Genomic DNA, 26239 nt, shown 5'->3' with positions numbered 1-26239 from the left:
TTGGTTTAAATGTTTAGTAGTTCACTTTAACAATGCTACATTTCAAGTTCAAACATTATTAAAAAAAAGAAGAAGTGAGTACGTAGCATCATAAAAGCAACACTATGGGGAATTGGGGAAAACTCTTTCCAACACCTATAGACGAAAATGAATAGTGATTTCGTCTACCCTCTTTACCATCCAAATTTTATTGCACGGACACAGTTGTTCGGAGTGTTTTAATTTTCAATTTTTTTTTACAAATCTAAATTACTTGACTTTTGGAGCGTATGTACATCTTAGTGAGGCGCATTTAATAAAAATATGAAAAAAATAATTCGTAAAATATAAATTAACCAAAATACCCTCAAAAATTTATAGGGGTATTTTGGTTAATTTATATTTATGAATTATTATTACTTTTTTTTCATATTTTTATTAGGTGCGTCTCACTAAGATGTACACACGCTCCAAATTTCAGATCATTATGTTTAGTAAAAAAAAAAGAAAAAAAAGAAAATTGAAACACTATCAGACAACTATGACCGCACGATGAACTTTGGATGGTGATGATGGTATGCGAAATCACTGTTTATTTTCACCTATAGGCGTTTTGTTGTATCCTCTGGGGAATTGGGGATTGTAAACTGTGAGACCATTTTCCTTAATTACAAAAAGGGCACAAATATCTCTAACTCTCTAATTTCAAATGTCTATGATTTTGTATAATGTCGATGCTCTAAACAATCAAAGTAAAGCGCACATTTAGATAATGTTGAGAAATGTAGTCTCAATAGTGGAAATTTATAAAATGAAAAAAGAGTGCAGATTGAGCAGATCTATGAAAACTTAAAAATCTTGAAAATTGACGGTCCAAAAATGCATTACAAGATGCACTATTTATAACACTTGAAATTCATTTTTTTCTCATGTTTATGCATCTTGAGGTTGACATGATCAATTTTAAGATATTTGGGCATCAAAACCACCATTTCCAGTGAAATTTTTTATGTGTATTCTAATTTGATTGTTTAGAGCCTTGCACTTATATAAACTTTTTCCATTGCAAATTGTACAACTTGGGGTGAGTCATGAACTTCAAATTTTTGAATTTTGAATATAATATATGTATAACTACTAGATTGAAATTTGATGGAAAAAAAGTGATTGTGACCTCATTATACCAAAAATTGAAATAAAAGCCTACAATCAAATTAGAGACTACCTTAAAATTTCATTAGAAGAGGTTGTTTTGATGCCCAAATATCATCAAATTAATCATCTCGACATCAAGATGCATAAACATGAGAAAAAAAAAATAGATTTATAGTTTTGGAAATAGTGCATCTTGTAACACATTTTCGACCAACAATTTTCAAATTTTCAAGTTTTCATAGATCCGCTCGATCTACGTTATTTTTGAAGGTTTAGATTTTATAATTAAAGATAAAAATATATTTTAAGGCTATCACAAAAATTTCCAGAATTGAAACCATATTTCTCGATACTATTTGAAGGTGCGATTCACTTTGATTGTTTAGAGCCTCGGCTCTTTGCAAACTGCACCCAAAAGTAAATTGTACCTTTACATTATTCCAATAAGGTTGCAGGTGGCATTAAGATGCATCCCTAGATGTAGAGGTAAGGCATACCTTCAAATTTTATCATGGTATATAATTTTGATGTAAAATGTTCTTAGGATTATCTCAAAATCTATTTTTATATCTAATTATAAAATTTTAAAATTAAAAAATGTTTAAAATCAAGTAGATATATAAATATATAAAAATCTTGAAAATGAACGGCATAGATAATATGTTGTAAAATGTATTATTTTTAATATTTAAATTTATTTTATTTTTCATAGTGACATATGTCAATGTCGAGGGGTTTTTCAACGTGAAAACACCTTTTTCGATAGATTTATGGATTTTTGAGGGGCATCCGTAGTTATACATTAGGTACTAAGGTAGCTCCTGAATTAAACTTTTTCCTTCCAATAAATATGAGCCCTTCTTTGTCGGAGCTTGAATTATTAGGCTGCAAAGAGAGTGAGAGAGAGGGGCGAGAAACCATGGCAATTCAAATGTAGCCATGAACAAATATCGTAAGTGCCCAAAAAAAGTTACTCTCTTCCCGCTTTGCTGAAACTGTAAGAGCCTCCTTAATCTTGACTGCAAGTGAGTAATTGCTACTGAGTGTTTTCTTTTTTTTCATCTTTCTCATTCCTCTTTATGTTATTCTAATTGATGGTTTCTTTTTTCTTTTTCGTTTCTGGTTGTGATTACTGGTTTTCCATTATTCCTTTTTGTTGGCGGATCATTTTTATGGTTGATTTACAGGGTTTTGATGGTTCCTTTGATATTTATGCACCAGTTGTGTTTCATAAGGAGGTGCTTCATGCTATGGAATTAATAACTTCGGGTTTAGCGTTTTATTTTGATTAGTTTAATTTGTTTGCTTGAGAAAATGCCTGCTTTTATTGTGGGGATTAGTTTTGAGGGAAGTTTGTACCAGAATAGTTCATCAATTGTTCAATTCATGGTCCATATTTTATTTCTCTGTGAAACTAACTTGGGTAATGTATTGTTCAACTTAGTTTATTCACTATTCAGTTGTGAGTTTTGGAAACGGATGATGGTTTGAATTTGTCTTCTATTACTATCCATATTTATCAGGGTTTAAATAACAGGGGCTGCCCAGTTGTTTTATCTAGGGTTTCTAATAATCATAATTAGTCTTATGCATCTGAACTGGTATTAACTGTACCTGCATACCCAATTGCATTTGGTTAGACTTATGGCATAATTATTGAAACTTTTATTGAGAAAGCAGTTAGATCTTGGTGGAAGAAAGTCATCGCAGATTTTACATTATATTATCTGATTCTTTCGGAGGTGGCAGATGGGTCGTGGAGTTTTTTTTTTTTTCTTATATAGGTCTAGTGCGTAGGAGACTGGTAGTAGGAGCGTCTCATTTCTAACTTGTGCTTTTTGCAGTTGGCTTCTTTTCCTGAGTAATTTATATTAGATAAATATTATTTAAGGGGGTCAAACCCCTTAACAAATTCATTAGAGGGGTCAAAAGATCCTAATGACCATTAAAGGATTTATTTTTTAATTTTCATTTCACTCAAATACCTCATCAAAGCCCTCATTTAGAGTTGGAAACGCTGAACAAGCATGAATGAACAAACGGGGTAACATGTTATTTGGTTGGGTTCCTATATAGGTCAAGTTACTCAAATGCCCGTGCTTGTTCAGGTTTCCCAACCCCACCCTAATTAGGGGCAATTAGGGTATTTTGGGGACATTTTTTGAGGAGGCACTTAAGTATAGTGAAAATTAAGAAGTAAATTGTCTAGTACTGATTGGGATATTTTGACCATGATTTTGTAAGGGTTTATGGCTCCTTAAATGATATATTTGCTTTTTATTACCTATAGGTTATAAATCATATTATTGAAAGCGTTGGTGGGCTCCAGAAGGAGATGCAGAAAGCAAATGTTTCTTATGCAAGACATTGTTGTTTGGGAGTATGATTAGTAGCTTCTGCTTGTCACTCATCAGTATAATATTAGGATTCAAACGGTTGGCCAACTAATTATAAATAATGTTACTCTTGAATCATCATCATTTGAGCCTTTTCCCAACTATTTGGGGTAAGCTAATGCTACTCTAGAGTGATTAATTTATATTGTATGAGTATTGATCAAAAAAGAAAACCTATATTATATGGATTTATACTTATTTCCAGCATTAATACAACGGGTGGAGTATCTGCTCAAGCCTCTCGCTAACTCAGCAAATGCACACACACATACACATGCACAATAGTTTCATCATAGAAATCATTGTCATCCATTTGTCTGCTGTCCTTCAAAATTATCACAATCAGCGTTGTGGATGCTGTTCGAATTCCAAATCTTCTCACTGTGAATCGTGAAGAAAAAATTTACCCTCTATGTTGTCTCTTCAGCATCTAATCATTCCTAACCAGCATTCTATGTTACATGCATTACTTCTTTAATTTTTTCTATCGCTTTCAGTCTCAACACAAAAGATTCTCCTAGAACACTTTGAGGCTGTGTGCATTTATTTGGTTCAAATTGGAGAGTTCACTTTCCCTGAATGATTTTGTTTGTGTAAGCAGATAGCAACAGTTCTATGAAGTCTGGACATAAGTTATATAAGTTGGTAGAACTACCAATCAAACTAGGATTCACCAATCAGTTAGCATGAATTTATTCTAGTAACACTAAAATGCTTATGCTTAATAGGGATAGTTCTCCATATAAAGTTTTGAAGTAGTTATGGCCTTTATCTAGGTATTGCATAGGCATTGGAGTACGGCGACATTTTTACCTTTTTTCAGTGTGTCATTCTGCTTTCGAGGCATGGATGTTCTGCTGTGGCCCCCAACACCTGATCTCAGAGCCAAGAGTCTGAACAGCTAGAATTTATTTAATATAATATAGGGAATTACTATGATTTGTTAATCTACAATGCTCTTTGTTTTCATGTTAGAAAATTGGCAATAAACTTGCAGATTCATCTGTATGTGATGTTTTTTATTTATGAATAGGCCATGTTCTGTATATTGCACAATTTTGTTTTTTTGTATCTTAAGCTTGCTATTGTGCTTCTTTTCCGATGTTATGGTGCTTTAAGTCATAGGCACTAGGATTTTGTTTGTTTATTTAGATATGCATGGACTAAGTTTTTCCTTATGCACACTTTCTCAAACTTATATCCTATCAAAATCTTTGTTCCTCATTGGAGTTGGTTTTTTGTTTTTTGCATTGAAATATACTTATTCCTTGCTGGAGTTTGACCTTCTTTTTACTACATAAAATTCAATTTCTTTATTATCCAAAACTCCCTCTTGATTTTCCTTTACATCATAATGATTAAAAATATGAGTTGATTTCAGGTACTTGGAGTCATTATGGGCAAGGAGGAGTTGACTGCTCAAGAAACTGCATTATATGATCGTCAGATTCGTATATGGGGGGTTGATGCCCAAAGGAGGTATGTTGATGTTCTCTGTTTATGCCATAATATTGAAACATTTGAAGTAGTCGACTGTAACTTACCACTTCTAGATGGCATTTGAACTATACATTTTACCTTAGTTGGGTGATGTGGGAGCCAGAGTGGGACACTGTCAGGTTCCAAAAGTTTGAAGTTTTGAAGCGCTTAAAAATGGGTCAGACATTGCATATTTGTATGTGTGTTGTATGTGTACAGAAACTCAAAGAGAGCTTGCTTGGCTCAACACTTTCACAACTACCCTTTTCAACTCTGCTGCGGATTCCATGAAGTTCCTCCCATTTAGCTGCTTCAATCAAGAATTTAATTTTTGAAAGTTGAAATTTAAAATTATAAAACCCGAAAACTTCGGCTGCTATGAAATATATAAAGTGAGTTGCCACATCCATGCTTTAATACCCGAGTGCATTGGCAACTTGGCATCTTCATCGTGATATCTACTAGTATAGGGGCCTGATTCACTGCTACTTCTTTCCCATTCATCAATTTTGAAATCAAGTTCCAACCAAGGATTTCTTATCTAGTGTTGGTTGTTTGATCTTGATCAACCATTACTCAACTGTGCATTGTTGCTCATATATTCCATGTTGATTGGGTCTTCCTTTGTTAGGGGCCGTTTGGGTCCCTGGAAATCTATTACAGGAAAATAGATTACAAGGAAATATGAGATTTACACTGTTTGGGTACACTTTAATAATAAAGAAATGAAAATAGATTACCCGAGATTTCCCAGAAAATCATAACCCATTACTAGCAGACCTGGTAAGCCCTACTCTCTTTCTCTCTCGCCTCTCTCTCTCAGCCCCTTCCCCCGAACGCATGAAATTGCCTCGCCCCTAATTCCCCTTGTTAGGGTTTTTAAGATCCCTTGTTTCTCTGCAACTAAAAGCTTGAGCTTTGCATCCATGGCAATGTTCTTCCAGAGCCAGAACCCTTACTGCTTCTTCCCAAATCTCCGAGCTCTTGGCCGCCATTAAAATACTAGAAAGAACAGATATAACCTGCTTTAACAGGGAACTCTTGATTTCTCTCTCTTTAGCAAATCGATCAAGCTTAGTCAAGATTTCAGAAGAAACCATGACTCCAACAATGCCTTGGATCTAGCGTGATTCGACAAGGCCTAAACTACAAATAAGATGGTTCGATTGGATTAGGGTTAGGGTTCCGATTCGATTCCATCCAAATTTTAATAAGGCATTTAAGAATAACCAAAGTGACAGGGTATAGCCATTGTTACAATTTTTTAAAATTTTCACGCACCAATATGTCACAGTCTCCAGCTATTCTTCGTGAGAACTATTTGTACTGAATTTCAAAGAACCCATGTTTGGAAAATAAATATTTGAGATGATTTACCACTCACATATAATCCATGGTTTTGGATGCAACACATCAATGTTCGATGGTCAAATAATATAACATGGGACATCCATTTTGTGGTCCAGATGACAGACAATGGAGATTTACTGTGGCCTCGGCAAATATCCGGTTGTATTTTTTGTTTGAAGGACTTTGGTCAGTTGCAGGGCAAGTATTGTTGCCATTGTCGAGCCATTTTTGGATGCTCGATCGAGTGTAGGTGACGCCAGTGCATAGGCTCATTGATGATTTCATTATATCCAATGAAATTGGGCGATTAAAGAACGTTGGGACTGTGATGCGTAGGTTATTCTTCGTCGCCACTGTTCCAGAGAGAAGATTATGAAGATGGGTGCTGTAAAATTGAGATAGAAATAATGGGTTATGGTCAGAGAGGGGATTTTGGTGATTGGTTCATGCAGATTTTAGAGAGAGAAATTGGTTGGAAGAGAGAAAATTTGAAGATGAGTGCCTATAAATTTGATGATGAGTGCCTATAAATTTGAGAGTTTATGGTTTGCAGATTTTAGAGAGAGAAATTGGTTGGAAGAGAAAAAATTTGATGTGCCTGTAAATTTGAGAGTTTATGGCCCGAGTGAGAAGGAATAAACTTTTAAGATGGCAAAAAAACCGCCTTACTGCCCCAATAAAATTAAGACAGTATATTTTATCCAAAATAGTGATAATGCATTTCCCATATTTCTTCTAGACATAGCCAAACAGTAGCAATGTATTTTCCAAGCTGCATCTAGATACTACCCAAGCAGTAACAATCCATTTGCAGGTAATATATTACGTTAGTAATATATTACGCCAGTAATATATTTCCTAGACAATATATTTCCAGGTACCCAAACAACCCCTTACAATTCTTTTATAGTCATCTCATCCCTAACCTATAGTGCATGAACCTGAGTGTTCCAATTTCCTTGACGGAGGCATGTCTCTGCTGCTCAAATGAATGAATTGGAAAGTGCTTTAGTTCTGCTCTTTATTGGACAATGGACATATCGCGCCGAAGATGCTTTGACCTTTAGGGGTTTGAAACTCTTGCACTTTTTTACCGTTTTTTGTGAAAACCTCAGGGGCAAATGATCAAGAAACAATGGATAGGCAATGTAGGATCTTTCAAGCTCCTGTGATCTGGATATGCATTCTGATTTAGGAATTAGGAAACAATAAAGAACTTGAAATTCAATTACACAATTATCTAATTGTATGTACTTCTGGGGTTTGCGGAGTTAAAAGTCTTTTGCTGCTCTCTCTTCATATGCACTTACTTAAAAGTCTTTTGCTGCTCTCTCTTCATATGCACTTACTTGTGCTAAGGTGGGCACATAATTTTCCATTGAAATTTGTTTTATTTTATGCTTTTTGGGTAATATTTTTACCTTGGGAGTCTCTCATGCCATTATTGCTAATCCCATAACATTTGTGTTAAATGCAACCCTTTCTTCGAAGCATTGCTCTTTAATTTTGGTTTTATATCTCTATGGTATTTTATCTGTTTAGTTTTTGTTCATTTTGTTGAATTATTGGCTGTTCTTTTTTAGACTAAGCAAGTCACATATCTTGGTTGCTGGGATGACGGGCACGATTGTTGAGGTAATTACTTGCTTTGAGATTTTTACCTTTCTTCAATATAATGCAAGCTTTTACTTTTCAGCTGTCCAACTTAAGATATACTGTTGGTTCGATCAACCATTTTTTTATTAAGTTCATTCTCATTTTAAGAAGGTAATAGAATGGAGATGGAATGTACACCTATGGTGAGAGGATGATTCCAATGCTACGAGTTTAAGTATTCCTTTCAGTGATAGGAGGGGTTTGTTTTTTTTCCCCTCCCATGTAAGAATCGTTGTTATCTTCTGCTTAAGCTTTTCCTTCACAGTATTCAGGTCGATCCATTTTTCAGTAGTAAGTTTCAGTCTTGTTTACCTACATGGTGGCTGTTGTGCACGCTTGATTATAACTTGTGCTGCAATCCCCTTTTCCGAGTTTCATGTCTTAGTTCCTTGATGAGTTCATGTTAGGTTTTCTGCTGAAATGCAAAGCCTTGTTCATTAAGGTTGTCTGAGGATTTTAGGTCTTAGGGTGACACAAATAGCCCAATCGCCATCATCAGTCCCAACTTGTCGACTCCTGGAGATTAAAGAAAAAAGTATCTGCTGCCTTCCTCTTTGGGTATCTGTATGTGTTAATGTTTTACTGTGTTATACTGGGAGAGCAGTCCTCCTTTATGCTTAATGGGATGATGTGGTAGTCTTGGAGACTTCTAACTTCTGAAGTAAATCTCTTGCCACATCTTGCCTATATGACACTTGGAAATAGGGAAGAGATCACTGTCCTGGAGTTACTTCGATTACCCTTAGATGGTTGGGAGTTACTAATGGAAGCACCATTGTATTGAGCATCAAGGACCCCTTTGGCAGCTTAGTTCATAGAGTTCCAGTTCATAGTTTCGGAACTTTACCTGATTTGTAGAACTTCCCCCCCTTCCCCCAGTTGATAATCTGGACTCAAACGGATGACAGTTTGGCGGGCCTTGCATCTTAACCAGAAGGTGAAGATATCAAATTTTCAGAAGCATGAGGCAATTAGCAACATCTGTACTTGTTATGCATTATTGCATTATTATAATTAATCCAATATCTGTCATAGAGAATGTAAATCATTGTGGTTTATTGTATTTCTCCCATTCACTGTTGCTAATTCCATTATTTGTTTGGGTTTTCCCTGGAATCACTTCTGTGGGTGGAGATGAACTCATACTTTGGTCATTTAATACTGTGATAAGAAATGCAAAACATTGTGGTTAATTACATTTTTCCTGTTTGCTGTTGCTTGTTCCATTGTGGGGTTGGTTTTGCCTAGGGAACCACTTCTGTAGAAAAGATGAACTCATTCTTTTTGTGGCTTAATAGCTTGATATGTCTTGACTATTGATATAACCTTCTTGATATGGATAAGTACTTCATAATATATTTGAAGTAGCATCATCATAATATATAAAAAAAAGAAAGGAAAAAGGTTATCATCAGCTATTTATTCCAATTAAGTCATCTGAAAATGTATGTAAAGTGTTCCTGCTGTTGCCTTCTTTTGTTCCTGTAGTTCTGCAAGAATATTGTCTTAGCTGGAATTGGCAGTGTCGTCTTGTTGGATGACCGCTTGGTCACAAGAGAAGCACTCTCTGTGAACTTCTTGGTTCCGAACGACGAGGAAAAGTTAAAGGGGAGGTCGCTTGCAGAAGTTTGTTGTAATTCTTTGAAGGATTTCAACTCGATGGTCCATGTTTCAGTGGAGAAAGGTGAGTCAAAGTATATTACTGGGGGCTCATCCCCATATGGACACAAACACATATGCACACACTAGTATACCTTTTATATGAGGAGGCTGTGTGGTCTTCTGTTGATCCTGTTTTGTTTTTAATCTTATTGTTTGTTATATTTGTTTTTTCCCACCATTCCTGTTCATTTAAGTAGTTGGTCAGTGATTGCTATAGCACATTGAAATAAATATTCCATGGTTCACCGTAATTTTATCTTTTGTCCCGTAAAACATTCGTTACCAGAAATCTAACCCTTTAATAAGTTTCTTGGGAATTGGAAAATTGTTTCATTCGGGCTGGACCGCATGACTTCATATGCAGTCCAAAAAGTGTAAAGCAACCATCTTAAAGATGGATGCAAGTAAGTGTTCCATCTAAAAACAATGGAAACTAACCGTCCAATTGTTTTCTTACTAGAATTATTATTTTTAGTTTTAAAATTTACTTATTTTTTTATATTCATGGTCTCCATGTTAGAGATTATATGTACTTAAAAATTAAGTCCAAAAATCCATCTCAAAAATAAATTTATTAATAGGCCCGCATTTCTACATATGCGGGTTTGGTCGCATAGAAACCAGGTTCAATAAATTTATTCGGAATTTCAGACATTTCAATGCAGACCTGTCTTTAATAAAGTTTCAGTTGAATTATTGTTTCACACAATTTTTGTAGATAAATTGAGGTACTCATTTTCCTTTTTTGGTTTGATGTGAGTGGATCCCAACATGTCGAATTGATAGGACCTTATGAGGTGGCTCTACCATGTTACCTTCCACTATTCTGTCTGAACTATCCAGATTTGTGAGTGCCGTGAATTTTCAGTATTTTCATTGATGATTGTGACATGATGCCCGTGTTACTAAGTAGTGCTGTGCGTTTTCTTGATCAATTTACATATCAAGCTTGTTTAAAATGAGTATAGAAGTTCTTTCATTTGTGAATGAAGGTAGGTGGCTATCGGTTAAAAAATGTGTGGGAATAGGTTTCATTTTCAAAAAAAATGGCTAATGATTCAGATGAAGGGACTCTATATGAGTAAGCTACCTTGCTAAAGATACTGGATAGGCATCTGTCATGTGCTAGTGTGCATACACATTTCTATTGCATTATCATCGAACTTTCTTTCTCATAGACTGTTTTTCTCTTTGCATTGATGGTGTGATGAGTATTTTTGCTAAGAATTGTGTGAATTGAGGGTTGTCTCGAGGAAAACCTTTAAAATGGAAGATCTAGGTCACTTAAGTATGTTTTTTTACAACATTGAGATATCGAGAAGCTGGGATTGTATAATCCGTTATTTCATCAGCAGCAAAAGTAATGATCTGCTTGCTAGATTCCGAAATGCAGGATTCCCAGTCTGTCAATCTATGCAAGCAAGGACCTTATTTATGTGAGGCGCTGTTGTACCACATGATTTGGATATGCTTCTCCCACTGGTTCACGGGGGGGCCACAATATTCCACTCTGTTTTGTGTGTGTGTGTGTGTATGAGAGAGAGAGAGAGAGAGAGAGAGAGAGAGAGAGAGAGAGAGATGCAATTCAAATGTGCCTTTTCACTTTTATAATTTTCAATAATTTACGCTTTCAAATTTATAATTTAGGCTTTTATCTTCCACTACTATGGGGCTTGTATTAACAAGAAAATAAGATTATAATATATTTGAACCATTTTGTTAGGGGATTTGTCAGCTTTGGATGGAGAAATTTTGGACAAGTTTGATGCTGTAGTCATTGGACGTGCCTCATTTGCAACAAAAGTATGGAAAATTTGTTGTCTTTTTCCTCATTTGTATGCATCTATGATGGTTTTATATGCAATCAACCTTATCAAGGAAATTCCTATGTTGACATAATATGCTTGGAATCTGTGCCTCTTGCAATTTTTCATTTTTTATGTTCCAAACATAAATATAATCTGGTTCTTGATTTGAGTTCATGGTAGGATGGTTGGTCTGACATTATTGTTCATCCTTGTAAGTTGTAATTTTACACCTTTCTTTGGACATCCCATTGTATCTGTGCATGACATCATATCATGGTTTAAGGCAGTCATACATGTTTCTATTGGAACCTTTGGTTGAAATACTTAATCTTGGTTCTTGTTTTTCGAAAATTAGGAAGTCCTCTTTCTTTTCCCATTTTAATGGTCATTCTCCCTAAAGCAATTGGGTTTAGTTTCCTACATTTGGAAGCTGGATTCTGATGTGAATTATTTCTCTTGACACTTGGTGCCAATGTTTTGGAGACCTTTATATTATTTATTTATTTAATTAGTTGTGTAACATCCAATGTTTAAGAAGGCGGATGCGGCTGCCTAGACGGGTGCCCAGATACAAAGGCGGCCTACATCGGGTGGAGGGGCGGTCCTTGCAGTTTGATGGATCCCCACACCTCCCCCCTTCTATTGTATATAGAATTGGCATTTTTTTATTTAATAAGTAAGTTTTGCATATATGTATTAATATATGTGTGTGTCTGTATATATATAGTATCTTATTCTGGAAGAACCATTGTCAACTGGAATATTGATGGAATGTCGGATCATCAAATATTAGATACAATGCGACATATGACTATGTATGCTACAACATGCAAAGTTTCTGGTAGTCATGATCAAGATGTTGCCAAAGCCATTATTTGTGACTTTACAGGTTGGTTGAGAGGATGGTAGGATTTTCACATGAATGAAACCACCAAAACCCAAATTCTTCATGCTACCCGCCAATGGGTAGTAAAAAATGAACATAACCAAGATATACCTCACAGCGAAAGTGATGCTGTGAATACATTAGTATATATTATAACACTTCATTTCGTAGGAAGTACATCCTTATTAGAGGCTAGATCTGAAGATCTACTCTCAAATCTAAGATGCCCCACTCTTTCTCATTATAAATGGTATAAGGATGTCTTCTTCTCAGGACTCTTATTAAGAGAAGACAACAGTGTAGACCATTGGAAGGAAAAATTTATAGCAGGTCTGCCTTACCTTTTTGCTGAAAAGGTTAAGAATAGACTAAAAAATAAGAATAATGGAATCATTCCATACTCTCAATATACTCTAGGAGAACTTTCTGCAGAAATCTGTGCAGAAGGCTTAGCATTATGTACAGACTTAAAACTTAAAAAACAATTGGATAAACAGAAAATGACTGGAAAGAAGGAATTAGGTGATTTTTGTGAGCAATTTGGATATAATATAAGCCCCTCTTCTAATAAAGAATTCAAGAGAAAACATATACATAAGAAAAATAAAACAATAAAAAGAGAAAAACAAAGTTATAAGTTTACAAAGAAATTTGTGCCCAAAGACAAATTTTAATCAGGAAAACGAAAATTACCAGTCTGTTATAAATGTGGCAAAATAGGCCATTATAAAAATAATTGCAAAATAAAAAAGAAAATCAATGCACTTACAATCTATAAAGAAATAAAAACCTAGCTCTACAATATTATTCAAATAAAAGATGCATCAGATAGTGAATCCTCAAACACTGATTATGATTCGTTAACAGGACGAATTGAGTATGAAAATCTAGTATGGAGCAGTTCTGATTCAAAAAAAGATTCAGTTGATGAAATACAAAAATGTTTCTGTAATGTGCTTACTAAAGAAGAAAATTTAATTTTTCTGTAATGTGCTTACAAAAATGTTTCTGTAATGTGCTTACTAAAGAAGAAAATAAATGAAGTAAAGATTGAAGTTCAACAATTAAAAAATAGGATTCGTATATTAGAAATGGCAACAGATTTTTCTGAATTTGAATCAAATGAAGAAATAGAATTTGATGATTTAATAAATTCTAACCAAGAAATTTCATTAGGAGAAAAACCTGAATCCTCTGGTACAAAACCTGAAATACAAGAAGACCATCTAAATATTATTGATAAAGTAATAAATAAAAAATGGTACACCTTAATCCGAATAGTAGTACAAGAAGAATATAGTTCTCAATCTTTAACATTAATGGACTCTGGAGCTGATTTAAATTGTATAAATGAAGGCTTAGTACCTACAAAATACTTTGATAAAACCACCCAAATTCTAAATACTGCAGATGGAAGTAAACTTATAATAAATTATAAATTGTCTAATGTAGCTGTATGTAATAATGGTGATTGCTTCCAAACACCTTTTATAATGGTAAAAGGTTTAAGTCAGGCAGTAATATTAGGTACCCCATTTTTAAATCTATTGTATCCCTTAAAAATAGATAATACAGGGATAGAAACTGAAATAAATGGCCACTAGGTCAAATTTAATTTTATAAATAAGCCAAAACTTAAAGAAATTCATAGTATGAAACAATCAATTGAAAATAAACAAAAATTTCTATGCCAATTAAAAGCAGAAATAAAATATAAAACTATAGAAGATAACTTGGCACTTCCTGAAATAAAAGAAAAAATTGACCAAATTAAGAAACAAATAGAACAAGAAGTGTGTAGCGAATTACCTAATGCTTTCTAGAATAGAAAAAAACATATAATAATCCTTCCATATGAAGAAGGATTTACAGAAAATAAAATACCGACAAAAGCAAGACCAATACAAATGAATTTAAGATTATTAGAAATATGTAAAAAAGAAATAGATGAACTCCTCAAAAAGAAATTAATCCGTGAAAGTTCGTCTCCTTGGAGTTGTGCAGCCTTTTATGTAGAAAAGAACGCAGAAAAAGAAAGAAGAGTACCACGACTAGTAATCAACTATAAGCCTCTAAATAAAGTATTAAAATGGATTCGCTATCCAATACCAAATAAAAAAGATCTACTTAATAGATTATTAAATGCTTGTATCTTTTCAAAGTTTGATTTAAAATCAGGATACTGGCAGATACAAATAAATGAAAATGATAGATATAAAACAACTTTTAATGTCCCTTTTGGGCAATATGAGTGGAATGTCATGCCTTTTGGACTAAAGAATGCCCTTTCTGAATTTCAGAAAATAATGAATGATGTTTTTAATCCATATATCAAATTTATGATTGTATATATTGATGATGTTCTGATTTTCTCAGAAAGCATTCAGCAGCATTTTAAACACATCAACACTTTCCTTAATGCGGTAAAGAATGCAGGTTTGGTTGTTTCTGCCAAGAAAATTAGCCTTTGCCAAACTAGTATAAGATTTCTTGGACAAAATATATTTTAGGGAACTATTATACCAATTGATAGAGCAATACAATTTGCAGATAAATTTCTTGATATCATATTAAATAAGACTGAATTACAAAGATTCTTAGAGTGTTTAAACTACATAGCTGATTTTTATAAAGATTTAGCTATTGATGCTAAACCTTTATATGAACGGTTAAAGAAAAATCCACCCAAATGGACGGATGAACATACTTTAGCCGTCCAACGCTTAAAAAGCAAGGCAAAAGAATTACCATGCTTAGCATTATCAGATCCAACTGCTTTTAAAATAATAGAATGTGACGCTTCTGAACTAGGCCTCGGAGGTATCCTCAAACAAAAGCTTGGTAATGATAAAGAACAACTAGTTCGCTTCACTTAAAAGCCTGGAATAGTACTCAGCAAAACTATTCTACGGTAAAAAAAGAAATACTTGCAATAGTTCATTGTGTTACGAAATTTCAAAGCGATGTTCTTAATACAACTTTCTTAATTCGCACAGATTGTAAAGCAGCCTGCGATATTTTACTCAAAGATGTTCAAAACCTCGTTTCTAAACAAATTTTTACCCGTTAGCAAGCCATTCTTTCCTCCTTAGATTTTTACATTGCGCATCTCCGTGGTTCTGCTAACTCTCCCTGATTTTTTGACTCGTGAATTTTTGCAGGGGGTGCCGAGAAGAGGTTAATAATGACAACAAGCCAGAAAATTCTGGTAATATATATGGGAAAATATGCTGTGCGCCCAAGCGTACTGCTATAGTAAATGCCCATGGCCCAGATTGAATCTTGGTTGATGTGACGTTCACGCATGTCCGAAAGTATTTGAATTTTGATTTTTTTTTTACAAATCCAAATCACTTAAAATTTTAGGCATGTGTTCTTCAAAAATAGGTATCTACGAAAAATATCAAAAAAAAGAAAATTACATGAAATAAATTGACCAAAATACTTCCGAAAAGTTTGGAGGGCTATTTTTGTCAATTTGTTTTTACAAATTATTTTTTTTAATATTTTTATTAGGTGCGCCTTGATGAGAAGAACACACGCCTAAAATTTCAAGTGATTTGAATTTGTAGAAAAAAAAAGTAAAATTCAAACACTATTGGACATCCGTGAGCGTCAGATCGACCACAGAATGGGCCAGATTCAATCTGGCACATTCACGTATGGGCGTATAGCAGTGACTCCCTATATATATATTGTTCAGAAGTTAGTAGTACATATCAAACATAAACATACACGACTTTAGACTGTAAATGAAATAGTCTAAACTCAAAAGCAACATAAAAAGATAAAAGCAACTCGAGATGTCCATTAAATCTCGCAAAGTCACAATAGATACTCATAAATCATAAAAAGAAGTCACATCCGACCATCAAAGGCCATAAATTACAAAAAGTAAGCTTCTTCACCTTAGAAATATGATGAACTCAATTATGATGTTGAGTTTCATCATCACTAGCAACATGAAGCCGACGTCAGAGTCACCCTCCTCCACATAAAAACCTTATTCCCTTGCCTGCTTTGAGTTTGCATCCTCATCCTTCTCCAAGAGCGTCCTCCTCCTCTTCATGTGCACCTTTCTTCTCCTTCCCCTTTTTCCTTTTCCTGGGCCACTTCCTTTCCCTTTCTCTATCTTTGGGATCCAGTGGCTCCCATAGGGCTCGATGTCAAACTAGCCGCCTCTTGCACTTGGGTCTGTGTCAAGCTCTCTTCCTCGAATACAGGCTCATCCCTGGCATCGGCTCGACCAACTATTCGCTTGTTGGATCTAAATCCTTCATAAGTATGGGGTGTTTAATTTGAAACCACTCTAGATGGTGCTCCTTCAACCTTTGATTGTACTGAACGAAAACTAGGTCATTTAGTCTTTTTTGCTAGAGTCTATTTCTCTTCTTTATGTGTACTTCTTTCATAGTACATCATTTCCCTATTACAATTCTTTACTTAAAAAAAAAGTATCGAGAAAGTTCTTGTAGTAAATTGATAGGAGATGAGGGTACATAGAATATTCACCATCTCGAGTGTGCTCAAGTTGTGCTCACAGCCGGACGATGTACAAGTCAAGTTCAAAATCTGATGTGTCATCCTTTGCAAGTTGGGGGCAATTTGACCATGGTTGGCCCACCAAAAGGCTATAATACATTAATTGATAAAAGTAAGTATGAGTACACATATATCTGAGTAAGATTTGAATTTAGAAAAGTAGAGTCAAAGCTAAATTTAAATGACAAATACATCTTCAACTTACATGGCCTTATTGCGATGTCTGTCCCAAGTGTCCCTACTCCCCATATAGTAACGATATAAGTTCTATAAATACTTTGTCTTGGACATCTGAGTTGGGGTGGAGCCTCACATTGCACTTGTTAAATGCTTCCATGATAGAGTCCCTTCTCTCTATATCAGGATCAAAATAGAAATATGCAGGGTTGAGAAAATTACCCTGCTAGGTGTTAGGGTCTCTTCAGCTGCATATCCTACTTGTCATCTACAATTTTTAAGATGGGGCCATATTTTTTTCGTCTTGTTTTCAGTTCCGCTTGATTTCTTCTCTCACAACTTCTATTGCTTTGGAAATATGCCCCATTGTTGGTTCCTTTTCACTATCAACAAGGCGAAGAACTTTCACAAATGGCTAAAAAATATGGAGGCAAAACTGAACTCCATTCCAAAACTTGGGTGTCATAACAACGTCACAAACCTTTTTCCCCTTTGCGTCCATGGACCACTTGCTCCCCCTCCATTCTTCAAAGACAAACATTGTTCAAAGCTTGTCTCTTAGCTTATTCAAAGAATCCAAAGACAAGAATGAAGTGGCAAACCTGGTAGCCCCTGGCCTCACCAAGTCACTCACATCTGTAAACTTCCTTATCATCACCAAAACATGGGCATGGCTATAAGTAAAAATTGTTGTAGCTTTGGCCTTTTCAAATATCTCATGCATTGCTTTCATTGTGGCAATTTTTTCAAGCATGAGGTAACGACAATATATATTTCTCTCTTACAGCAAGACGAAGTTAACATTATCATTTTTTTTTTTTCCAAGCATGAGATCTATACAATGAGCCACACAAGTCGTCCAAAAAATGTGCGGCCTCGAAATCTCCAACAATCTACCAGCTGCCAGATTGGCCTGAGCCATATCTGTGATCACTTCCACAACATGTGCCTTCCCCACCTCTGCAATTCTCTAATCCACAACACTATATATGAAACAGGCACCATGAATCTTATCGGATGCGTGGACTTCAAAAAAATAGTTCCCATGGGGCAATTAACTAATAAATTCATAATAATAATACTCCTAGACCTCCTTTCGGTCCACAAATCTGTCATAATAATCACCCCACATCTGCCCCAAGTATTGCTATGGTTCTTCAGGTAGTAATTTGTTAATTCCACCCCTTTCTTCAACAGAGACCACTTGAGCTCATAAGGTGTAGGGCCCCTATATCCTAGGCCAAATTGCGCCACTGGCTCTAACATAGCATGAAAACTCCTCAAAGTGGTAGTATTAAATTATAGACCTGCTTGAAAGTACCATCGAGCCACATACTAATTCACCTTTTCTCTATCTCACTTCTTCACCCTCTAGACTACTCTGTACCAGCTCCTTTTCACGAACCACCACCTCGAGATCGGGAGGCAGGAAGAAAGTATATATAGAGCCCCTTCTTCGAGGTCTCTTATGCCCAATGGTAGTTGGTCTACATATGGACGCTCCTCCCTCTTTCTCTTCATCTTCATCTTCTTCATCTATTCCATGGATATTTATAAAGGACCTCATGTCTTGATATTGTTTCTTGACCTGTTCTTTTTTCTTTTGGACCCCTTCCAAATGATCCAACATCTCTTTCTTGACCTTTGCAGGGGTTTGAGTATATGGTGCTACTTCCCCTCCTATGCCGTCCAAATGCTTTTTCAATTTATTATTGCCAACTTTATACTCCTTTTTGCAAAACTTGCAAGCTACTTTATTCTTGTTATTAGGGTTGGGACAATGTCTGTATTTACAAACCGGATCACTTTGTTTGCTTGAACTCGAGGAATACATTTCACCTACAACCTTTAGCTATCAAGTATCAATTTATCACCTAAGCCTGAAAATTACACAAAAACAACAAAGTCAAACTTGAAAACATTTACAAAAAGTGTAAATTGTAAATACATACACAAAAGCAAGATTAATTTACAACTACTAGTTTAAATATTTGAAATTTCAAATTAGGCATCCAACAAATATTAAAAAATGGTCATCTAAAAAAAATACAAATAGGAAATGAAGTAGAAATAATTGTTACATTGACCCTTTAATATCTTGAGGTCTTAATAATCCAAGGACAAAGTAAAGCAAGCATGATCAAGGCAAAATAATAAACCTAGGTAAAATCTACACATCAAAATTGCAATGATATGACACCTAAAAATGAAAAAGCATATTACTCATGCAATTATTTAATAAACAATTGTTAAACTAACTCATAAAAAAAATTATGGGGATAAAAGTTAAGGTTTATGAATTAGACAAGTAAACTCATGTATAAAAAAAAAAAAAAACAATTTTCATTTGGTTTGGGGGCAATGTACTTTTTCCATTGAATTGCTTTCTCAAAGACCCAAACAAACTAATTATCAAAAATGGCAAAATTGTCCAAATAGTTTTTTTTGGTGAATAATAATCCAAATTGTTGATAACATATCAAATATATATCATAAAGTATCAAAAAGAAAATACAAAAAGCAAAGAATAACATCACAAGACATAGTAAAAATAAAAAAAAACATAACCTAATAAAAAATATTGAAAATGGATTTGTTTTCGCCCCAAACCGAAAAGTTTTGGATTTCAAATCCTCTTTTACAACCACTATGAGCCTAAAAAAGATCGGGGATGTACCTTTAATTTTATGGGCATTCGAGGAGATTGAAAAACATTTCGATCTCTCTACAAATCTTCAAATCTTCAAATCTTGTTTTTTTCAAGGTTTTTCTCACTCTAAACTCTACTAAAAAGCGTTTTTGGGGACAAGAATGGCCTCCAAAACCCTTTTCCCCCCTTTTTAGGGGGGGAACGACTAATTTACCCAATGGCTGAGGGGCATTTTCCGCCCTCACCCTCAATTGGTCGAGGCAGTGCCTAGGCGGTCGCTTTTTATACCGCCTAGGAGGGTGCCTAGATGCACCCGCTTTTAGTATACAGCCTGGTCCATTCCTAGGCGGTTTGAGGAAATGGCCGCCTTGGCGGCAAGGGGCATTTTCTGCCTTCAGCCTCAATTGGTCCAGCTGGTGCCTAGGCGCCCGCCTTTTATGCCGCCTTGGCGGGCGCCTAGATGCACCTTTAATATACCACCTAGTCCATACCTAGGCAGTTTGAGGAAATGGCCACCTTGGTGGCAAGGCAGCTGAGTTTTCGTTCATTGGTACCATCTAATTTTTGGCCTTGTTATTGTGGTGGTTCAGCTTCACATTTTTTTTAATGATTTATATTATCTTGATCTTTTCTTGAACTTTTTGTTTTTCTTTCCTTGTTCCTGTCTTTGTATTTGTTATCTCATTTCCATATTTCTAATTGAAAAAGTTTTTGGCTGATTTTTTAAGCACAATAGGGCCTAACAAACTGATCCACCTTCTGTTGTGATTCTGTTGACATCGACTATTGTGGATGTTATTGGCTGGTTCATTTATCCCGTGAGAGCCTTGGTCTGAGCTTTTCGCCTTCAGCTATCTTGTGGAGGCTATGGAAGGTCCATAGTGGTGAAAATTCTCTGTTGTAGAGAGCCATTGGATTTTGTGTTTGTAAGAGAGTCAGAGAGATCATGCCTTATTTATGTATTGAAAAGGAAGGAGAGCTTAAAGAAAGACTAGAAATACTTGGTTATGACTAAGTACCCTGTTATAGATGGAGTATGCCCGGCTGGATTGGGCAACTGAGAAATGCTTGCTGATTCTTGTTAATACATTAGGTGAACCCTATTATTTAAATCCGCACAATTCCCCCTTCATGTATGGTTACCTGATGCCATGGAGGGACCAACTCCTATTTCGGCTCTTATGGGTTCATCTTATGCTTCAGGTTGTATGATAAGTGCTTCTTCTTTCCAACTGTTGCCTGACTCGTTGTGGTTTTTCTTTTTTTGTCATTTTGTTGGCCACAGAAAACCATTGATGGAATCTGTAGAAAGAGATCCAAGAAGATCGCATTTTTTACAGTTGACTGTCGGGATTCGTGCGGTGAAATATTTGTTGACTTGCAAAACTATGTCTACAATCAGGTTTCTTTCTATTGCCCTGTTCTTGTTAGCATTGATTTTGTCTGAAAGGATTGGCTCAATTGTTAAGCGAATCTAAATCTAGGTTATCAAGAAAAAAAGAGGAATCCGTATGTAGGTGCAAAAGTTACTCCGTATGCTCAAATGGTTAGCCGATCCTCTGTGCATGAGCTGGCGCCAGGAGCATAGTGCGGAAGAGTGTCAATAGCATGTTCTCTTGCACACTTTCTTTTTTGCTCCATTTTTTTTTTTTTAATTCTTTTTTTGTTCCTATTGAATTTTCACAGTTGTTGGATGACCATCATATATTGCAACAGATAGAAGTTAGTATTAAGAGCTAGTATGGATTGTGCTCTGTCTAAAAGCAACTCAAATTAATTGATTTAGATGGTTTTTTTTTCCTCTTCTATGTGTCTAAGATGAATGGCTCAGACAGTGACACATGCATTAATTTGGCAGAAAAAGAATGATGATAATGTCGAATGCCAGTTCCATTATCCAAGTCTTGAGGTATTGTGATATATACTGCACATTGTTTAACTAGTTAGTAATTTTGTTATCTGATATCTTACTATCACATTCCTGTACTGCTCTTTGACGGCATTACATTCCTAGTGGAGGGGTTCATTGATTGCCTATTTCTGTTGTCCTGATGCATTAGAATATTCTCTGTTTAAGCCTACTTTCAGCTTGGTTTTATCTTTCTAGACCATTCGGATGCAATTGTTTGAAAAGTTTTAGGTATTTAATGATCAATATTTGATATTTCCAGGATGTGGTTTGAGGTTTATGTTTACATCTTTACAGCTACTTACAATAGTGTCATTTCACTTCCCAGGAAGCAGTGGCTGTGCCTTGGAATAGACTTCCTAAGAATGTCACTAAACTGTACTTTGCTATGAGAGGTTTGTAGTAGCACGCACGCACTCACAATAATGTGCGAACATATGTATCCTCTTTCTTTAGCTTGGTGGACCATCTGACTTCCCCTCCCCTCCCCTCCCCACCTCCACCCCACCCACCCCCCACCCCCCCCCTCCTTTTTTAACTCAACTTTCGCCTTTGCACAGTGATAGAAAGGTTTGAAGCGGCCGAGGGCCGAATTCCTGGTGAAACCACTGCCGCAGATATTTCATCTGTTCAACAGTTGCGAGGCGAATTGTGTAAAGCAAATGTAAGTTTTGATTGTTTTAAGTAGATTTTCTTCATCAACATGCTTACTCATCTCCTTTTTAATGGTAAATATGGACAGTCAATCAATGAATCCCGTATCCCAGATGAGCTATTAAAGAGATTACTTGAGGGTACTAGAGAGCATCCACCAGTCTGCGCCATTGTCGGTGGAATTCTTGGGCAGGTATTTCTAGAAATCAGAGCTTCCTTGACTATATTTCACTAAAAGTCATGATCTGAGAATGGTTCTTCTCGGTAATTATTGTGTCTTTCATGCTAGACCCAATTTCATATTGCTCTCATTTTACTGCTACTGCTTGGTTCTTTTTATTTCTTATTCTAATTTCACTAATGTTGATTATTTTTTAAATCTCTTTCTTTACTTGTTTTTTTTATTAATTTAATGATTGATTCTTTTATTGAAATCAATGTTCAAAAACTCGGAGGCCTCGGTCCAGGAGCAATGGCGGGCCTGGCCACCCTGAATGGGTTCAGGCCCCAATGGTGTTCTTAGGGGAGGGGTTTAGCCCCCTAGGGAATTCGTAGGGGCAGTTTAGCCCCAAAATCCCTGAAAATAAGAAAATAAATAATCACAACATCATCATTCATCACAATATAAAAACTCACATAGTATGTGGTTTTCCAATCTAACAAAAATGACATAATTTAATCTAAAAAAGAAATCACATAATGTCGCATAACATAATATCCTTTTTTTTTTCTGTTGAAATTGTTAACTGCACGTAACATAATATCCTTGTGATTTAGTTTTCCAATCTAAATATTCACAAAATATTTATTTAGTTCGAACTATTCACAAAGTATAGGCCCAAACTGGTAAATATTCACAGAATATTTCAACTACAAACATGTAAAAATATCACAAAAGAAAAACAAAAAATAACAGAATATCAAATCATAACACTTTACATGAAAAAAATACCAGCCCTAATTCAAATATCGTAATGCACTAAGATTTTCAAAATGAATTTGACATAGGCCTAAACCGGTTAATATTCAGGAAATATTTCGGCTACAAACACGGAAAAAAATCACAAAAGAAAAGTAAAAAATAAAAGAACAAATCATTAACACTTTATACAAATAAAAAAACCAAACCCTAATTCAAATATTGCAATGCATTAACTTTTTAAAAAACCGATGATCTTTGGCAGCCAAAAGTCCTCTTATGCAACCATTGCGAGCTCTAGAAGTATCGGGAAATATATCTTTCGAATTTGCAAGAAATTGAAAATGTTGATTTTGTTTTTTTAATCTTGATATAAATCTAAAAAGCTTGGATTTTGGTGAGTTTTTCACTCTTGAAACACTCTGAGGGCTTTGGGGGGGCTAGAATCCTTCCCCGCCCCCCCCAAACTTTTTCCCCCTTCTAGGGGGGGCCCTTGACCGATGGCCTATTTACACCCTCGGCCAGGGTGCAGCAAGGCACGGTCTAGGCTCCCGCCTTGAGGCGGGCAGGAGCCTAGACACAAGATGCCTAGGAAGCCTGCCTTAGAGGTACCCAAGCGCCTCGGTGGCGGGGCGGCCGAGTTTTTGAACATTGATTGAAATATAGATCTTTACCCTTCGCCGCTTGTTGAATTTTATAGGAAGTGATCAAAGCCCTATCAGGAAAGGGAAATCCATTGAAGAACTTCTTCTTCTTCGATGCGAAAGATGGAAAGGGGATAATTGAGGATATATCGAGCCTCTGAATAGAAGCTGAAATTTTCAGGCAAAGGGTAATGCAGGGGTATAGAGAAAACCAAGTGTAGCTTCCCAGAGGTCAGCATACTGTGATGAATAGAATACAGCAATCCTGGCATTATTTGTTTCTGGTTTTGCTGATAATTATAATGAATTCTGCTCTCGAAATCAGAGGCATCTTTTGTCTTCACAGTTTGTGAAATTATTTTAAGTTATACTGTTCTCCTTGTGAGCTCACATACTCTCGCCAACTGTGAAATTATTTTAAGTTTTACTGTTCTCCTTATGAGTTCACATGCTCTTGCCTTGATTTAAAATGGAATATTGGTGACATTTAAGCTGAAGCATGAGTTTATTATAATGAAGTAATTTTAGTGGATGCATATTTTAGGAAAACAAGGGGATTGTTTAAATTTTCGGAATGTGCGTTTTGTTACACATGTTAAGTTGGGTTTAGCATGCTCGGCGAATTGATATTGAAGTATCTGTTCACTTTTAAGAATATAAAATATCAGTCAAGAGGCTTGTAATGCAAATACCATTGGCTACTTTCCAGAGCAATGTATTGTTGGGTGGTGTCTGGAACGATTTAATTGGTTGTTTTCTGGTTTAAATCATTTGTTGTGATGGACAGTAACATGACCATCATTTGATTATTGATAAAACTATATAATACTTTATAGGGAAATTGATCAAACAACACATAAGATTTGAACTATTTAACATCTTATCCATATATTTTGATTTATTTTTAAATTAGCCGTCATTATTTTGATTAAATCTCATGCAGCCCATCAAATGGCACATCAAAAAGATAATTTATCAAATGACACCTAGGATGAAATGTTAGACAGTTTGAATTTTAGGTGTATTTAGCTAAATTTCCCTTAATAGTGAATTCTATGCTGATAAAAATGTTGTACAAAATGCTAACCTGTTCAGATGCTTGAATTTTGGATTGAGTAATTAACTTCCATGAGATTGTGGGTTCATGTCTCCTTGCTACTTTTCTTTAAAGGGGTGTAATGTAAGTGATGTCTCCTTAGTGATCACTGAAAAATAGGTTTTGATTAAAGTTTTTTTGAAATTTAAAATAGGTTCTGATCAAATTCTTTTCTCATTTGGACAAATTTAAGATTTTGGAAACTGCTAAAGTGCGGAAGAAGTAACCCTTACCGAGGTTTAGTATTCATGCAAGAGTCGGCTCATGTATCCAAGAGCTTTTTGGCTCAAGAAGAAATTTACCATTATATTTGATAAGATTTGGAAAGTCTCTCGCACAACCACACATAAACACATTGAATGTTCTCAATCAATAACACTGGTGGAATAGAAGCCGGAGAATAAGTCCGCACCAGATCAGCTGTGCAGATTGGTCCAGCAGGCGAACAATCCAGGTTTTAAAACACTGTGGTCCAAATGGTAATCCAATTTCTCATGATAATACAACTATCAGAGTAGCGTCTCAAATCCCTGTTGGCAAAAAAAAATTAAAATAAAATAATGAAAGTACTTGGAAATCCTTTCATTTATGGGCCGTTGAAATAAAGGCAGGCCACATAACCCAAGAGATTTTAGTGCATCTCATTTCATTTTGTTAGTAATTTTGGTTTGAAAAATACTTATATGTATTTCAAAATAACACTATAGTTTATTTTTTTCTAAATTGCTCTACCTTTGGTTTTATTTTTTTGTTCTAAATTGCTCTGCCTTTGGTTTTATTTTTTTGTTAGAAAGATGTGGGTTTTGAGTTCCATATTGAAGAGGACAGAGTTTGTTGAGTCATATTTAAGAGCATAAGTACAAAAGAGAGAATACACATGTGCGGAGCACGCGAAGCGTGTGACGCTCACGTGCACATGCGTGTGCGGGGTGCAAGGGCACTTGATGGCGCATTACGCACTTTGCGCACATGAGGCGCCCCTTGCCTTAGCACGTGTTCACTTCGCACATGAGGCGCCCATCGCCAAGTTCGGGTCGGGCTCGTGGCTCGTTATCTTTTTGTGAGCCCTGTGTGTAGGGGGATCCAACGGTTATCTAGCCGTTAATGTGTGTGTATGTAACTACCACAACATTAAATGGGCAGCCTCTTGGTGATCTATAACTAGAGCCCTCTTACCCATACACTTGAGTTTTTACAGCACACTTTTGAGCCTCTTAATGCACATTTTCTCTGTAATTCCAGCAAGCAAATCAGTGGACTAACTCTCTCTCTTTCTA

At 35.5% G+C, this 26239-nt stretch overlaps 1 protein-coding gene across 6 annotated transcripts; it reads left to right on the top strand.

Annotated features, from left to right (window-relative positions):
• The first annotated feature begins 1998 nt into the window (after positions 1-1998).
• On the top strand, positions 1999-24402 carry LOC18438066 (SUMO-activating enzyme subunit 1B-1). 6 transcript variants are annotated; one of them, XM_011626573.3, is made up of 11 exons: positions 1999-2086; positions 4912-5009; positions 7943-7994; positions 9504-9699; positions 11401-11480; positions 21026-21142; positions 21599-21649; positions 21978-22044; positions 22210-22313; positions 22392-22496; positions 23923-24402. In XM_011626573.3, exons 2-11 carry the CDS (start codon positions 4927-4929, stop codon positions 24025-24027), a joined length of 960 nt encoding a protein of 319 aa, XP_011624875.1. In that variant the 5' UTR covers positions 1999-2086; positions 4912-4926; the 3' UTR covers positions 24028-24402. The 6 variants fall into 6 exon arrangements, with proteins under 6 accessions (XP_011624875.1, XP_088725835.1, XP_011624873.1 ...); XM_088869709.1 differs by having other exon boundaries at positions 1999-2131; XM_011626571.3 differs by having other exon boundaries at positions 1999-2159.
• Positions 24403-26239: the final 1837 nt, after the last annotated feature.

The sequence above is a fragment of the Amborella trichopoda genome, chromosome 6 (assembly GCF_054954075.1).
Source record: "Amborella trichopoda isolate Santa Cruz 75 chromosome 6, AtrichopodaSantaCruz75HAP2 v2.0, whole genome shotgun sequence".
NCBI classification, from domain to species: Eukaryota; Viridiplantae; Streptophyta; class Magnoliopsida; order Amborellales; family Amborellaceae; genus Amborella; species Amborella trichopoda.
Note: the sequence above shows the minus strand (reverse complement) of the source record. Positions and strands in the feature narration are given on the sequence as shown.

Bases quoted from the DNA above. Each gene is read 5' to 3' on its own strand.
- LOC18438066 (XM_011626573.3), top strand. From the start codon at position 4,927: ATGGGCAAGGAGGAGTTGACTGCTCAAGAAACTGCATTATATGATCGT. The intron at 5,010-7,942 runs GTATGTTGATGT...GTTCTTTTTTAG, and splicing joins GGGGTTGATGCCCAAAGGAG to ACTAAGCAAGTCACATATCT. The intron at 7,995-9,503 runs GTAATTACTTGC...TTGTTCCTGTAG, and splicing joins TGACGGGCACGATTGTTGAG to TTCTGCAAGAATATTGTCTT.